The 17,296-nt window shown below is 36.1% G+C and overlaps 1 protein-coding gene across 1 annotated transcript in view; it reads left to right on the forward strand.

Moving 5' to 3' along the window:
• LOC128995915 (homeobox protein caupolican-like) overlaps nt 1-15,580 on the forward strand; it is a 61,330-nt gene extending 45,750 nt beyond the window's left edge. Inside the window, exons 4-5 of the mRNA XM_054420963.1 lie at nt 9,428-9,732; nt 13,878-15,580. Coding sequence (XP_054276938.1) covers nt 9,428-9,732; nt 13,878-14,437 — 865 coding nt within the window. The 3' untranslated portion in view covers nt 14,438-15,580. The remainder of the gene's footprint in view (nt 1-9,427; nt 9,733-13,877) is intronic.
• The last annotated feature ends 1,716 nt before the right edge of the window (nt 15,581-17,296 follow it).

Here is a 17,296-nt window from a genome sequence, read left to right on the forward strand (position 1 = left end):
GAAAACACAGAATAAACACAAATAAATACATTTCGTGCATGATTAGGGATATATTATATTACTGTAATGTTTTTAAAATCGGCGTATCAGTACCCTAATACATTGTTGACATGGTTTACACTTTTGTCATCCAAATGCTACTTTGTATGCTTCTTGCAGAAGTGTTCTAGAGATGTTTTTGTACTGTGCGTAAATGATATCTATAAAAATAACGCACTGAATTCAATTGCAGCTTTGGTAGCAAATTTAGTTCCTACCTAAACTTGAGACTGCAGTTGGCCGTTTCAACCAGGCTCGGCCTTGTGAGGGACGGTCTTCAGTGTACTGTACATTTCTAACACAAGAGTTTTTGAACAATTTTTCTTTTCCTTTACAACACTATAAAATCCATCGTCAGTTCATCCAACTCCACCTCGAAGGGTTTAAACACAAAGCAGTTGCGAAGTCAGTCTCCATCCTTCCACGTCCGAGCGGCGACAATACGTCAAATGTATCCTCTAAATCACCCTAACTGACGCGCCTTGTGGCGGCACGTTGGAAATAATGATTTCATAAAACGATGGGTCGACAAGCGTCGGTAATCCTATAGCTTTGTCTCGCCGATCCTCGGTCCTCCCACTGTATTCTCTTTTTTCTACGGCGCCATTTTGTTTTGTTTTTATCTCCGGCGCTGCGGCAGGCGCCATCGCCGCGCGTGACCAGCCGCTGCGGTTAATTGAAACTATCCTGGGTTATTAATTATCCGTTTGGAACTTAATAAGCCTCGTTACCTCAGGAAAGGCGGAGCTTCGACGAGGCCTTCTGTGTGGGGTAGCTTACCACACGTCTTAAAACTTCTTTAGAAACTTTGAGAAATGAGTAGTTTAGAGTTACATACGTAATTGAAACTGGGCATGTTTAAGAAAATACTACTCTTTGTGAAATTTTATTTATTGTCTTTATACTTGTGCTTTTCTCATCAAAGGTTCTTTAATTTCTTATACAAGTGTTAGAAGTTAAAGTGATTCGTGTTAATTTCTACCATTCAATTATTTGTAGCGAATTTACGCGAAATAAGCGGACTTTACTCACAATAGAAAATCGGCTAAATGGATATTTACCGAAAGTGCCTTTTAAAATTCTGTTTACACAGCATAAATATCTATCTGTATTAAAATCTTGGTACGCTGTTACTCATGGGGATCTAGAATACATTTATTGGTTGTTCTTAATGTAAAGAACACATTAAAATTAACTTATTGATTAATAATACAATTTAACAAGATGTTGATGACTGACTCTTATAGCTGGTGTACCCTAAGAAAACTTTGTTATGTGTATCCAAAATCACAGGTGACGCGTATTGGTATTTTACGTCTCAAAGTTCTGTCATTAGACATACTTAACGTTCCGCTAATATCACAATCCATAAATGTATTTCCCGATCCACCTTTGCTCAATACCGTATATATTTCCTCTGTACACTATATAAAATAAATTAGCCAATACACCATACATTAAACCCTAACTATTTATTGCTCTAAATGTTCGCACATCGCTTGTTGGGTTTGTAATTGTAAATCTGTGTAATAATTCAATATTTATTGGATTGGCCACTAGCGGCCCGATGTCCCGCCCACTCTAGAAAGTGTTGTATAAACTCTGCATAACATCGACTGGACATCGGCGAGAAATGGCCGTTCTGGACAATTGAAATATGCATATCTCCGACATTACCTGAACAACTCCGACAAGTCCTATCTCCGACAAGTCATATCTCCGACAAGTAATAAAATTATCGTATGGATCTAAGTGGAAGAAGTCCTCCACTGCAGATTACGTTCTCATCAATTAAGAGATATTTTATTTTATTTCCTTTTGAAATCAACGGCTAACAAAATGAATGGATTTTATTTTTACTGCTTTAAAAAATAACAAGCTGCTACCCGTGCTTTGCAACGGAAGAAAACGTAGAAAATAACAATGTTTTTTTTAGATTTTCTGTATAAAATAGTTACACATCTATAATTCATTTTAGAATAAACACTTAATTTAACCACTTAGTGAAGTAAAATTCTTTTCTTTGTATTTAGATAAGTGGTTTAAATTTCCTAAACGGACATTAAAGTGAGTAAGTGATGCTGACGTGTGTTTAAAAATACTGATGTTTAAAAATACTGATGTTTAAAAATACTGTGTTTAAAAGTCCATGATTTAATTTAAAAAGATAAACTGATTTAAAAGTGTAGACATACATACCTTTAACCCCATATTACATTTGATACTTGGAATGATTCCAATACTGGGTCTAAACAGTATAAGTGCAAACATATTATTACAAGTGTTATTTGAAGTTTTTGTCCTTTCAGGTAATGTAGTGGAATAAAGGGAAAAAAATGAATTCTCATCAGAACCATTCGACGTCAATTTTATCTAGTTTTTTTATATAGTCGAAATAAACTTGATTTACCTCCAATATTTTGCGGTGTTGTTGACTTGTTTTAAGGAATGCGACCCGACAATCGCATAAAAGCAAAGCTAAAACTGAAGTTTAAGGCATTTGTTTTTTGACACAAAAGTAATTTAATTTACCTTAATTTTACCGTAATTATATTTAGTATTTAATGTATAAGAAATTTCGTTTGTAAGCAGGCTGAATGTACAGCTAATGCTGCAAAGCTAAACACTACGTGTTGTTGATTCCCAACACCAAAGTCCTTAAAAGTAGACTTTCGTAAATTCCTCTGCAAATGTTTTTATATTTTCCCATTGAAAAAGACTTTGCATACCGCCATAAAAGACCTTAATTCTGTGCTCTCTAAAGGACACACTTTTATTTTCGGCATATTGTTTTTCGAAATGTGATAACACCTTTTGTATACAAAGAACGCGGTTGAACACGATTGTGGGAAGCAACAAAAGCACAAACACTCCTTTATTACAAGCCGTTTCTGGATATGCGGGGGAAATTATGTGAGAGCGCAGTTAAAGCTTGGTTGTTCTTCGTCCGTTTTAATTCTCATTAATAATCGGGTTCTGTACTTTTTTATAAGGATCTCGTTATTTTGCGACTTGTGCTTTGAAACATTTTTAGTATTTACTTAGCTTTGAGTTTGTCCAATTTTCCGTAGGCCTACTTATATATTTTGTTGTATAAGTGAAAAAAATATATGATATGATTAAAGTATGCAAACATACAATTTAAAATGCCATTTAGGGCTATTTTTAATATTTATTAAAGATACTTAATATTATTTTTCTGTATTGACGGAGGTATTTACTACGTCTCGTTAAATAATACCAATTCACACCAGAAACCGGTAGTTTGAACCAAACTGTTGTTATTTGACCTGGTCAATAATAAAGATCTTGTTATTTTGTGACTTGTACTTTGAAACATTATTAGTACTTACAACTTAACTTTGATTTTGTCCAATTTTTCCGTAGGCCTACTTATATATTTTGTCGTATAAGTGAAACAATTTAGTGTTGACAACAAATAAAAGTGCCATTCAGGACTATGCCTTTCAACCACAGAATATAGAACCTAAAGGCTAGGTTCTATATTCTGTGTTTCAACTCATTAAAGCAACTTAATATTTATTCTTCATTGACGGATTTGTATTTCTACTATAATTTACTACGTATCGTTAAATAATAACACTCCACACCAGAAACCGATAGTTTGAACCAAACTGATACTATTTAACCTGGTCCACTAAACATTCTTGTCTTTTGTCCAACAACAAATATATTAAATATTTCAACCTAGCCTGGGCGTACCTATTGGAGAGTACGAAAAACTGTATTGAAATCGACATAGGAAATATATCGACATATAATCCAGACAAACTGTGGCTCTAACATGCCGCGAATAAAAACCCACATTTAATTACAACTGTAGGGAGCATGCGACAGAAATACCACTGTAAATCTTTATTGGTCAGAACTCAGAACATTGGCCGGGCGATTGCAACAATAACTGTATGTTTCATTGTCGTGTGGTAGGAAACAACCCGCTAACTGTTATATATCAGTGGTCCTCCTACCACACAACCGCAGCTATTGTATTACAACCGTTGTAGTAACTGCTCCAGAGTAACAGATACATGGTAACTGTTATAGATTGTGCCTGTGTAGTATAACAACCTTAGCTATTGTACACTGCTACAAGGTTACTGTTTTATATTTATAAAACCGTTACGATGTAGAATAAAACAGTACAACGATGTCAGCAGTTTTATAGTTTAACTGATCAGTATGCCCACGTAATTGTTATTTCTTATTTGCAACGGTTGTATTTTGTGCCGTACCTGTGTTGTGTACAGTATAATAAATCAATTTTCGATATTCTAGTACACTATGTGTGTAGTAAATTTAGTAAAATTGTTCACGAGCAACTGTGTCAAATGAAGAACAATACCAGGGCAGTACTGAACAATGTGAAATAAACTGTCTGTAGATCTACACCAATACTAAGCCTCATAATCTCCGCAATAACTAAGAAAGATATTAGGTGAGGTAGTTGGTCTTGCACTCTATTGAGAGGGAGACGGGTCCGAGTCCCAACATCCCACTAAAATTTAAAACATTTAGTGTTCACCATTTCAAGCGTTAAAGAATTTAAAATTTATATGTATCTTTCCTACCGCTTAAAAGTCTAGAAACCCCTACTAAATACTTCTGTAGTGGGAGAAGAAAGTCTAAACTGTTTTATACAACAACCACACAGTTTCTACTCTATGTTAACTATAATCACTGTACGTAGCCAATACACCCCTCCTACCACCATGAAGTGTTCATTATTGAAAATTGATCAACGTGGACGCAGGCAGCATAAATAACGGGATAAGCCTAACGTCGCCCATGATGAGATAATCTCTATTATTTTATCGCGGATTTAAGCGGCTAGTGCATCCTGTAATTCAAATTAAACTGTCAAACGTTGCACTATGAAACCCGTAATTGTAAACTGTTTGATTTATAAATGGCCGAATAAGCTGAAAGCTTAACAATGTGGAGTTAATTTTATTATTTAAATCATCACGAGTGCTTATTATCGTTTGATTGCGAAAGGGTGTTTGTGTTTTTACTATTTCTATTAAGCTTGGGTCTGTCAATAATTATTGCTGATGGGTTTGACGGGACATTATATCGAGGATTTTAATCGAAACTTAATTGAACGATTTCATTATCGTCAGGTTATTTTATTTGATTAGGAAGACTGTAGAAGGTTAAAATGCACTTTTATCCATGTGTGTTAACATTCGATATCGTGAAAACTGGCGGTAAAAATTACAATTCATATTTTCAAAGATTTTGTCTGTTTTGGGTTAACACTGGATATGAAAATCATAATCGGCTTGAGAGTCACCTCATTAGATACCTAGAAGCATCGGTCCACCCTAGATTATAACGGTCCGTGCAATAGTGCTAATCAGGTAAACCAGAGAGTGTTGATAGAACCATAGACTATACTACAGTCAATGGTAGAACTCAACTGGTTTGATCCTAAGCGAGATGTATTGTGTTCAGATATCATTCATCATTGAGTGATGAATTAACGATGCTACGTAGTCTATGTAGATGGTAAAAAGACTTGGGTTTAAACCGTCCCCCTAATAAAGTAAAAAGTCGATGGCAAGAACCTACAAACTGAAAGAAAAATATGCAAGTATACCCGACAAAACCACAGGGGCAGTGACTCAACCTAACGTTACAACATTTGTGTTACTATTTAACCACAGTTTGCTTGCAAGAACATTTCCTTACTAACACAAACATGATAGCTAGTGTATGTACTACAGATACCTATTATTGTGGCTTATCAATTTCAACAACAGCATGTAGACTCAGCCTTGGGTTACAATCACTCGTGCGGCAGCAAATCACCCACATTAATGAAGCTTAGACAACTTTCCGTAAATTATCCTACTTTTTCACAAGGAAAGCAGACTTTGTGATAATGTTAAGTTAAAGGCCGTTGCTTGTCGATTAAGGCATTTAAAAATTGACAGGTTTAACTTCACCCTAATTGACGAGTCGTCGTTGACCTGTTAGCTATTGACGCAAACTTCTCCGCTTTCATTAAATTTTCACCCCAGAAATTCCCGGCAGTTCTGCTCCTCCCGCGCTCATTTCGGCGGGAAGAATTTTAACGCTTAATATAGTCGTATTGGCCAACTTTATCGCTCCTTTGTGTAAACAGATTGTTAAATTTGATCTTAGGGCAAGTTGTGAGGGGTTTGATGTACTTTTAACGTTTCAGCGAGATTATGTAACAATTAAGCAAAATTTTATTGGTGTTGAAGTATTTAGGATTTCTTAGTGGTAAGAATTGTTCCGTACTATTATTTTATAAGGGAGTTAATAATTCACGACATATGAAATGTAAATAATCTCACCACAAACAAAAAACTTATCTTTACTATTTTAGCATATCTAATATTTACATTTTATTTACTTTAACGCTTGAGGATTATCAAAATAATGAAAACATAAAAATAAAAACCCATTGCATGCTGTAAAAAAGAAATAAAAACACATGTATTAGTTGTATATGATAATCCACTAAATAGATCATTTTTTTCACAGCATTCCATAGCATCAATTCTGGATTGGCAATTAAAACTGCAAATTTATTGCTCTAGTGCTAAAATGACACCATAAAGTATTTAACAATTGAAACTTACTACTAACTGCGATTACATGTTGCATTTTATTACTATGGGAGGGAAGCTAGAAATTTGCATTTTTATTGATGAGGAATTTTTTCAGAATACTTCTCATTTTTTAATGGTTTCATTTTATTAACATTGACTGTTAACACCATACACTTTTCAGCTACGATTTTCCACATCAACAATATAACAGTGACATCCAACAGACCACGTGCGGAAACCATGTGTGTTGCGAAAATTGGCAAAATACCAGTCAGGCCTTCTGTAGGCCTAAATCTCCGTGTAGGCCTAGTATGGCTTCACATACGTACAGTACAGCACTATGTACAATGTACAGGTATTTAGATTGAAGGACGTTGTTCTATTGATTGGTTGGTTCTAAAATTTCATAGATGTTCAAAATCAGCCAAAAACACCGGTTTGTCAATTATTTCCCCCAACGACGGCCCGACTCTAAACCCAACTTGACTTGACCCTCGAGTTTTGGAAGGTCTCCTCTGGTATTATTTACTAAATAAAAAATTTACCCCAACATTGCCTCAACACAAGAAGAACCATTTTTTAAACTACACCCAAACGTATGATATACTTTTACCTCAAGAGAAATATTTTCCATCTTAATCTCAAAATGATTCTTATTAGTATACTTGCAAATGACCAATGCAAACATTACTTTTTTTATTTTCGTTATAAATACGTATACAAGAAACCGTCCCAACTTTAAATCTCACCGTGAATATCAACTCAGACGTGGCGTTGAATAAATCAAAACGTGCAAAGATTTATCAAAATCAAAGTACACTCTACTGTATGGGAGGTGAAGGGGGGGGGGAGCATGTTGTATCCCGTAGCAACATCTCTGCCAAACTTTCCCTGACCGATGCAAATTTTAACTGCAGGTGTGTGTCGACCGCGATATTAATTATTTAGGATTAATGATCGCGGCGACACCGGCGCTGTCGATCCTATCAGGCAGATTGGCTTTGCGCGGACGTCCGTATTTGTTATTTCGGACCAAATCCGGCCGGCGGGATTATCGTGTTTAATTTCGATTCACAATCATTTAGACGGTAAGCCCTGGTAAACGAACTCTTCACCGCGACACGAATATTTGGTGGAAACGTTTGTCGCGATTATTCTGTTATATCGCCATTTTGATATCGGATTTATTCGTGGCGTTCATCCGGGCAAACACCAGAATGTCATCGAAATATTGTCACTACACTGACGGAATGTGTGGAGTATTTTCGAATTTGTTTTGCCAACATTTAGCTGTCATTCGTGTTTGTATTGTCCCGCTGTTTTATCTGCATGATGAGTTAAAGCGTTGTAATTTGGCGATTGTGGAGTTTGGGTGTCGGTATGATTTTTTAAACTTTGTAATTACTGAATCGAGGGATGTTATGTATGTAATCGATTCGTTAATCACGCTGAGCTGTTTTAAAAATAAATTTGACACAATCATTGGGTTTTACTTAATTGAAATGTAAAGAGTCTAGACACTTATGTCTTGCAACTAAATTATTACAGCAACTATGATAAATTACTATAATTTTTCAAAATGGTATCCTCATATTACTTTAGGGATGCGTGTGTCTTGTGAAAATCAGTAGAATAGTTACCAATACGATAAATGATGCCAACATTTGAAACCCCTTTTTAGAAACACTCACTGTACTATCATACCTATATAAAATGCTACACGAAGCGTTTAACAAAACTTCACTGAAACGTGATAACAATATTAAACACTTCATTCGATCCGACTCGCCGGAATTGAGACTGTCAAATCCGAAATCAATTCGACAGTATTACTCGAACACAATTTATTTTCAGCGAAACCGTGTCAAATCAAATTAAAAGTTATACAAAGCATGACGAGCCGATACGATCAGGAATGTTGAAGAAAGGAAAGAATTTAATTCGAATCGAGTGAAGTCAGCAGCGATGAGCGCAGGGGGGGATTAACGTATTTCAAGCTAGGGTACCCAAGCAATAATGGCGGATTCGGCGAGGGGTGCGAAGGGCGATTCATTTTTTCCTCATATTATGCGCGAAGGGTGCTTCCTCAATAACGTAATCAAATCGGATTGGAGTTGCAGGAATATGATCTGCTGAACCAATCATCGGATCATGCGACTTGTGACTATTTCATCGTGAAATAAATTAACACTGCATGTGATCATTTCGCGCCGTATTCAGACTCAGTGGTACAGTCACTTTTTCTCCGCTGCTTAGTTGCATTACTTTATATCACAACATTTCTTTCAACATTATCCAAAGGCGTAACATTTCAAACGTTGAAAACAATTAAAATCAGTAAATACTCTTAACACGTTGTTACATTCCATAATCAACATAATTTCAGCGCGATTTAGGGTTGATGGATTGAGAAACTCAAATTACATTTTCTGGAACATGATAAAACCAATAAAACCGATAGAAAATTATTAGGCCTTGATTATTTCTCTCTAAACAAAGTAACTCGTCAATGTATCCTTCTCAGTTTTGGTAAATCGTCAAAGTCTACAGCGTCCAACTACTGTACGCATTCGTTCGATGTCTAGCAAGAAACGATAAATTAACAGTAACAAAACAAATTAAAGTGAAACCATCCACTTATATACCAAACCATTGCAATAATCGTTGAAAATGTTGCAGTATATGCGTGCTTTATGTAAGCCTGGATTGCTAGTTCTTTGCTATTCTGTAACTGTAAGTACAATAACTTTTGTGATTACTGGGCTCAAAATATCTTTTGCTTCCAGCTACGGCATGGACCTGAACGGCGCCCGGCGGAAGAACGCGACACGAGAAACGACCTCGACGTTGAAGGCGTGGCTGAACGAGCACAAGAAGAACCCTTACCCGACCAAAGGCGAGAAGATCATGTTGGCGATCATCACCAAGATGACGCTGACGCAGGTGTCGACGTGGTTCGCCAACGCGCGACGGAGACTGAAGAAGGAGAACAAGATGACGTGGGAACCGAGAAACAGGGTGGAAGACGAAGACAACAACAACGACGAAGTACCTGGAGGAAGAAAGAGCGCCGACAACAAGGATAACCTAGGTAAGCTGGGGAGAAATTTCATGTGTTTTAGTTTTGCGATTATGAAATGGATGGGTGATATCATACAACTTACCTTATCCGGTGGGTCATAGGCAACGTTTTATAAGCATTTAGCATTCGTAGTTAGAGAGCTGACAGCACTTTTCATTGATGCCGTCAATGGTTTTTCTCATACGACTTATAACCGTTAACGGTGATCGTAATACGACTTATAACCGTTAACGGTGATCGTACAAAACAGTGATCCAAACTGAAAGATCGACGCTCAAACTAATTAAAGTTAACAACAGTGACGGGCAGTTTGAGTTTTAAAATTAAAATACAATGTAAAATATATTGAATGCTAAAGTAGTATACCTTGGAAGATATCAAGAGGAATCATAGTATAGTATAACTAAAAACTCTTTTTGATATCTGTTAACCATAGTATATTATCACAGAATACTTTTAACAATTTTCGGAGTAATCTGAGACATATGAGTTTCAAAACATAAAAGCTGGCATAAATATGGACTCTAAACTACTTTAAATTTGAAGAAGATAGGTTCAAACCTGTGACCATTTGATGGTTAGATGACCACTACAACCACACAGCCACCCATCAATGCATTTTGTAAAATGAAATTAGCAATCAATTAATTTCTAGTCGGAAAAAAATTCTATTTCATAAAATGAATTTATTCGCAAACATGTGTGTTGCACGGACACAATTCAATTACATTAAAAACCACCCTTTCAGCGGTGGGAATTTACGATTTTCACCCAAACGAAGAGTGACAGCAGATAATGAGATAAGTGTTGTCCCTGATCGCCTGGACTAGATCCATCGGACATTCTGTATCAGTTCCATTTGCTCGACCAATCGAATATTCAACGATTGCAATTAAATATGCTGTTTTGACAAGAGTATCACGAGTTTCACTGTTAGATATTTTTATTTCGTATACATTTTTTATAAATTCAATCAAAGTATTTTAAAATCAGATCGTCTGATTCAGGAGGTAAAACATACTCACAAACATATAACCTACTCACTATACATGGTCTCATATACAGTTCCATTTGCGAGCATTCAACGATTTCATTTAAATCCGTCGTATTGACAAGAGTACCGCGATTTTGACTGGTTTGTTGTTTATTTGATGAACATTTTTGTATTATTATTCAATAAAAGTATCTTTAATTTATTAAACTTCAACTTATTTTAAAATTTATATTTTAGTTAGATGTGTTGTTTTGACAAGAATATAGCAATTTTCATTAGGTATCTTTTTCAATAATCATTGGTGTAATCGTATAATTTCAAGCTGTTAATTTAATTTTGAATAGTTTGCACTAAGTTAAATGTTTAAATTTACTACAATTAAAATGTATGTGTGAAAAAAAAACTAGAATCACTCTAATTATAATGTTTTTCATTAAACTGTAGACAAACTTTTGTTGAGACGATTTTTCTAGAAATGTTCCAAAGAAATGTTTGCAACATGTCCAGTGCACCGCAGGAATGTTTATCTGCGCTAAAAGATCGTGGCTTTCTTTTCACAATAATTGTATAAAACCGAAGTAATAAGTATTTTATTTCATTAAACAAGTACTTAACATAATGTATTAAAACTCTGATATAAAGACCACGTCATATAAATCACAAATCAACCTTTACCTCAAAATACTTCACAGTAGATTCAAAAACCTCAGAATTTTACAACACCTGTATTAGAAACAACTATAGTATACATCATTGTAATTGGAAACTCGAATTTCTTGCAGTACTTCCACGAAGGTAAAACGTTGTTCATATTTCGTAACATTTTCATGATATTTTTATGAATCACAATAGATACAATAAAGGTTAAGTTATAACATCTATCTTGTTATCACAAGGCCGCCTTTAAAATGGTTTTGTGGCCTTTATTTATCGTATTTTGTAAATTCTGAATATTCTCAAACCGATATAAGGGTAGCTGAATGTACTTTATAAGTGGTGACACCTGGTAATCAAAATGTCACCAGTTCGATATTGAGAAAATCACAATATTTCGATGGTTCGAAACTGGACTCAGCTGTCTTATATCATTAGGGTTCTATTAAACAACTCTGGCTAACACGACTGATCTTATTCAGTATCAAAACTTTATGATGAACTTCGCTTTAAAATACGCAGCAATATCGGCGTCTTAGAAATATAATTTGATCTTGAAGCCTGTAAATGAAAGTATTTAGGAAGTTTCTCACGCCTGTGGACGAGAATGGATTCTATGGTGTGTGGGCTTCTCACACCCAACCTAAAGGACCAATGACACCCTTAGTGCCATCTCATGTCCAATGACGTCACAGGTCACATGACCAGTCACGTGACCAATATTATCGTTCCATCGGCGAGCGACGATCGCTCTCAGCAACAACAACACAAGGTAACGCCTCGCTCTTTCGCCGACACAAATAAACAACGGCTTAAAATAGATTTGCATTTGACACTCGATGGCCCAATATTTGCATAACATCCGAGTTTTCTTTCTCCGGAGTTTGTTGACTTTTGTTTTGCCGGTTCCAAAGGATTTATTCCAGTGTTCGTAATGGAAAAGGCGGATCGATCGATATTGTATTTAGGTTTAGCATTTGTGGGGACGTTTTTGTTACTGTAGTTGGGGTTCTAATCCTGTGAGTTGATTATATTTGATTTCTAAATGTAAATGAGGAATCTCAGAAGCAAGAAGCGACCGCGAGAGGCCTGGGAATTTAGAACCAATGTTGAGATACTGTAGACCTAGTAGTATTTTAGGCCTTTAAAAAGTCATCAAACAAATTAAACATGTTACAACAGTTCTCGTGATAAATATATCACAAAAAATAATAATTGTAAGACTGTAGGTCTATCTAATATTGAAAAATGCACTGAGCTAAATTAAAAAGTATTCAAGAAACTTTTCAGATCTATTGAGAAATAAATTAAAAAAATATTTTCCTTATATAAAAACTAATAACACCCCCATCATAATTATTAGCAAAATATATTCTCCGTAGCTGACATTTGATACGAAAATCTAAAATTTTCCACTAATCATGGCTTACCACGTTAAAATTCAATAAACACAATTATAATACTAATTATGTCCATTTACAAGTAAATACACTAAACCCTCTGGCGGTCCCATAAACAAATCTTAGCGGATTATCAACAATGATCTAAACAATTGCCACTGTCAACTTAATATCCAGCTGATCAAATAAATCAAATGGATAAAGCCACAAACAACATTAGCGCCACATGTTTGATCGGTTCCACGGATATGGATGAATAGACACAATTCTGAGTATAAATCACCTATTATGGTCTCCGCGCCCATTACGGATTATGGTCCCTATCATCTTTGCCGCGGTGTGGTCGCGCTATGTAAATACAGTATAATGCTGCAAAGGTCCCGTGTAAATAGACAATCGGTCTTCTACTCCATCATGGGTGACGTTCTGCGTGGCTTCTTTGTATTCTACCCCAAAGTTTCCCTAATAGTTATACAAATACCAGCGTGTAACACATTTTGCAGGAGATAAAACAGTCTAGTAACGCTTTGAAACCTCTCATTTGATATACTGCATGTTATAGTACGTAGAATTATTCCAAAAACGTTTATTTTTTATTCTGAATCCAAAAATAACTGAAACCTGAAATATGCCTGTTTAGATGATTTTTATTTTACACTAAAAAACACACACTTTTCACTTTTGTTTGGTTAATAAGTTTTCGTTGTCGGAAGGATTAATAATTGCCATAACCGTACTTTATTGATGCTCAATTCTACGTTCATTTATATTTCAAATCCGTGTAGCAGCATCAACTCGGAAATGAGGCGTCTACTTCTATCAATAGGCAAAAGTACTAAGCTCTAGAAGTTTTTTATTGGATGATTTTTATAGTTTGGAACTGTACTCAATGGTCCTTGATCGTTGGAAATCTAGAAAATGCCAAAATAATAAGCTGATAACAGTTCGTAACAAAGCTACACAATCCATCTTACTTTATTCTTAATTCCTTCACGGCTCTTAACTTCCTTCAAATGAGTCCAGTTTCATCCTCATCTCGATTGGTCACATAATATCTGTATTTTTATTATTTTCCTCAGTTTGCTAACAGTATTTGTTGTCCACAGACTCCAAGGACTCCGGCACAGGCGAGAGTGAGGACGGCGACAGAGACCGCAGCCACCAACTCCTGGACAGACCTCCCAGTAGCGAGTACAGCGGCTCTAGGCCAGGCTCTCCAGAATGTCTCCAGCACTTCCTGCACCCAGCGTACCACCCGTCACCCCTCCCTACAGCGCCAGGGTCCTCCCAGCCCGCCAAGTCCAAGATCTGGAGTCTAGCGGACATGGCCAGCAAAGAGCCGGACCGGGGGAGGTTGGTGTCGCCGCTGGCTAGAGGCGTCCACCCTCTTCATCACCCGAGTTACCCGCACGACTTCTACAGGAGTTTCTACCCTCACCTGCCGGCGCCGTCGGACCCCGCGCTACTGGAGAGCTACTCCCGCCAGTTCGCCGCAGGGTCCACGGGGAACTTGTCGTCTGTGGCCGCCGTGGTCGCCGCAGCTGCCGCCGCCTCCTCGGGGGCCGGTAACGCCACGACGCCCTTCGGCCTCGCCGTCACGACGGGGGCGTCTTCAGCGTCGTCGTCAGGGTCTTCGGTGTCGGACAACAAGACCGAGAGAGCTTGACCCCGCACCAACTCACCTCTCAGATGAAGTAAAGACGCTGTGGTCGCGGTGTGAACTATCGGATACTTATATCGAACTGTGGTGTCAAACAGTGTATTCGTATTCACCGATATACAATCGACGTGTAACGATGCGATAAGTAAATCTAGTACGAGTCGTACGTGATGGACAATAACTTATTTATAAATATCGATGTGATTTATTTGTTATTTAAACTCTTCTTTGTGATACCGTTTTAAATGCTAGTAAAACGATGTAAGCCGTGTAACCATATGTACAGAGTTGCAATATATTGATGTAAATGTGATATATATTCGGTTTAGTGAGTTTCATTGTTGAGGTTTTGTCTACATGGATTTTGCGGTTTTTAGAGCGATTTATTTGTTTTCTCCATTCATGTGTCATTATCTGTACTTCGCATTACTTTGTCTCGTGTTATCACAACCTACCTCAACGATATTCTGCAATATACGTAAATGTGAGCTATCAACTTACAGTATTTGGGACAAATCTATTTTCACTTCTGAATCTTTCTTTTAAAATACTTTATTTCTTAGGAGAACGTTTATACTCTCCTTCCTTAACAGTTGGCTCTGTTGAGTTGTTTAGCTTTAAACCTCTTACATAAGTCGCCCAACACATTGTATTCTATGGCAATGCCTGATTCTATGTATTGTTATTGTTGATTAAGGCAAGTTTTGCTTGTACAGATGGGCGTGTTGAGTTGTCCAGTTCACTTTAATTGAAACTAGTCAGTTGGGCGGAATATTTATTTTCTATTTATAATGGAACTACAAGGAAAATTGTTACTTTACGCTTTTAAAATCTATCCAAAATGACCGCAAATATGTTTCTTTTATTTGACACTTTCAATTCTCGTGGGCATTTTACATTTAACGAAATTTAAATATTTACAGTTTTACATGTTAATATTCAATGTTGTTGTTTTTCCGTGCTTAAAATTTTTACCAAACCAGAAATCTATGTAGTTTCGAGTTCCTAAATATTTATGTGATTCATTTATAGAGTTTAAACATTAATTGGAACTGTCGAATAAAAGATTTTGCGGCGCTTAGGCAGAGCACTGATGTAGATATACCTACAATACACTCCATGTATATTTATGTATAATGTAGATCTATAGAGCCTTTACGATTAAATAAAGTATTTGTTATAAAAACTTACAAGAATCTCATACTTTCCTTCCCCTCTCCTTGGAATTATGGTTTTACCTGAGGAAAAGAAAACAAATTACATTTTTATAATTATTGATTGGTATTAAATAGTAGAATTATTTCAAACAAACTAACATTTTATTACACGCACATCAGTATTAAAATTATAACATTTTGATCATTCTAAAATGAGTAAACAGATGACAAACGAATGTACTTACAAAACTACAACAGACGGTTAATTATTTTGTAATATCAATTTCTTATTCCTAAAATACGTGCGTAAAATAATTTCATTGGCTGTATATTTACCGAGAAAAAAGTACAGTAATCCATTTCCATGTTAAAGCTGAAGCAGATTTTAGAATGTAATAGTATATTTCATCACAAGGGGGCTAAAGTGACTCTTTTTGACCCGATCTCAAGTTTTACGATCGAGGCGAAGCCGAGGTCGGAAGTTGGGCGAGGGTTGAAAAGACACTTTTACCCATGTGATAATTGTCAAAATATTATGGAAAAAATTTTACAATTCGTGTGTATTGGTGCAGGTATGATTCAGTATCCAAAGGTGACAATAATATACATGTAGAAAACTGCACAATATAAACATTTGGTACTTGAAAGGGCCATGAACAAGTCTAGTGAGACCAAATAAAGAAGTTAATGTTGCTTGGTGTTTGTTAGGGAAAACATCTAAAGGTTTTTCTTTCAAAACTTAAAAAGTAGACAGTCACGTATTGTAAAAAAATTTATATTTTTTGTTTGTGAAATATGAAGAAAATTTAAGACTATATTTTACCTGAAAGACTATACACTCTGGTATGTTCAAAGCTTTCCAAAACGTTAACCTTTTAATTAACCATTAACCATAGCAAAAAAGTTTTACAGCCTACTAAAACAATTTTGAGCATTTCTTAAAATACGTTTCATTTCCAAGTACTGCACTTAGAATTCACAGCCGTGTCCCATGAGTTATTGCAACGCTGGCACGGAAACTCCTCATAAAATGACATATCAGTGTAATAAGTCAAAACCAGTTAGTCCAAAGGGGGAAACCAGTCCATAAGTCTGCGCATGCTTGCCATATTGAAGCTGACAATAATGGGCAGTGGTCGGTGGTCCACTGTGGACACGACCACCAGGGCTGGGGATTTGTCAAGCATTGTCTTCCAGTTTGCGACAAACTGCAGGGAATAAGAAACAGAGTGTCTCCAAGGTGATCTCAGCATTTCTGTACAAACACGAGAGAGAAGAAAACTACAAAAACGCACAGAGGTATTATCATGGCCTTCCCTAGGACGCTAGGTTGTAGACCAAACTGTCTTAAACATTAATCGTACATTATGTAAACCTTAAGTTAATGTCGAAAGGAGTTTATCAAGATAAAATAGGAGTAAGTACATAAAGTACATAAGACATGTTTATTTCCAGTAGACATATTACAAATGTATTGGAAGAGTCAAACATTTTTCATGCAGAGCAGTTGTCAAATTGAGAACTGTGTCACAGAGTGTACCTTTGAAGTCTACGAAGAAAAGAATTGCATTTTAAGTTAATAAATAGGTCTAAAACTAATATCACAGAGTTAATCACTATCGAGAAGTAAAAACAACCATTTAAAAGTGAGCAAAACATTATAAAATTAGACAGGTTGTACTACAAGGCATACAAAGATTATTCCATT

This window comes from Macrosteles quadrilineatus, unplaced genomic scaffold (assembly GCF_028750875.1).
Source record: "Macrosteles quadrilineatus isolate MER2022 unplaced genomic scaffold, UCM_ALF_1.0 Scaffold_5__1_contigs__length_97177068, whole genome shotgun sequence".
NCBI classification, from domain to species: domain Eukaryota; kingdom Metazoa; phylum Arthropoda; class Insecta; order Hemiptera; family Cicadellidae; genus Macrosteles; species Macrosteles quadrilineatus.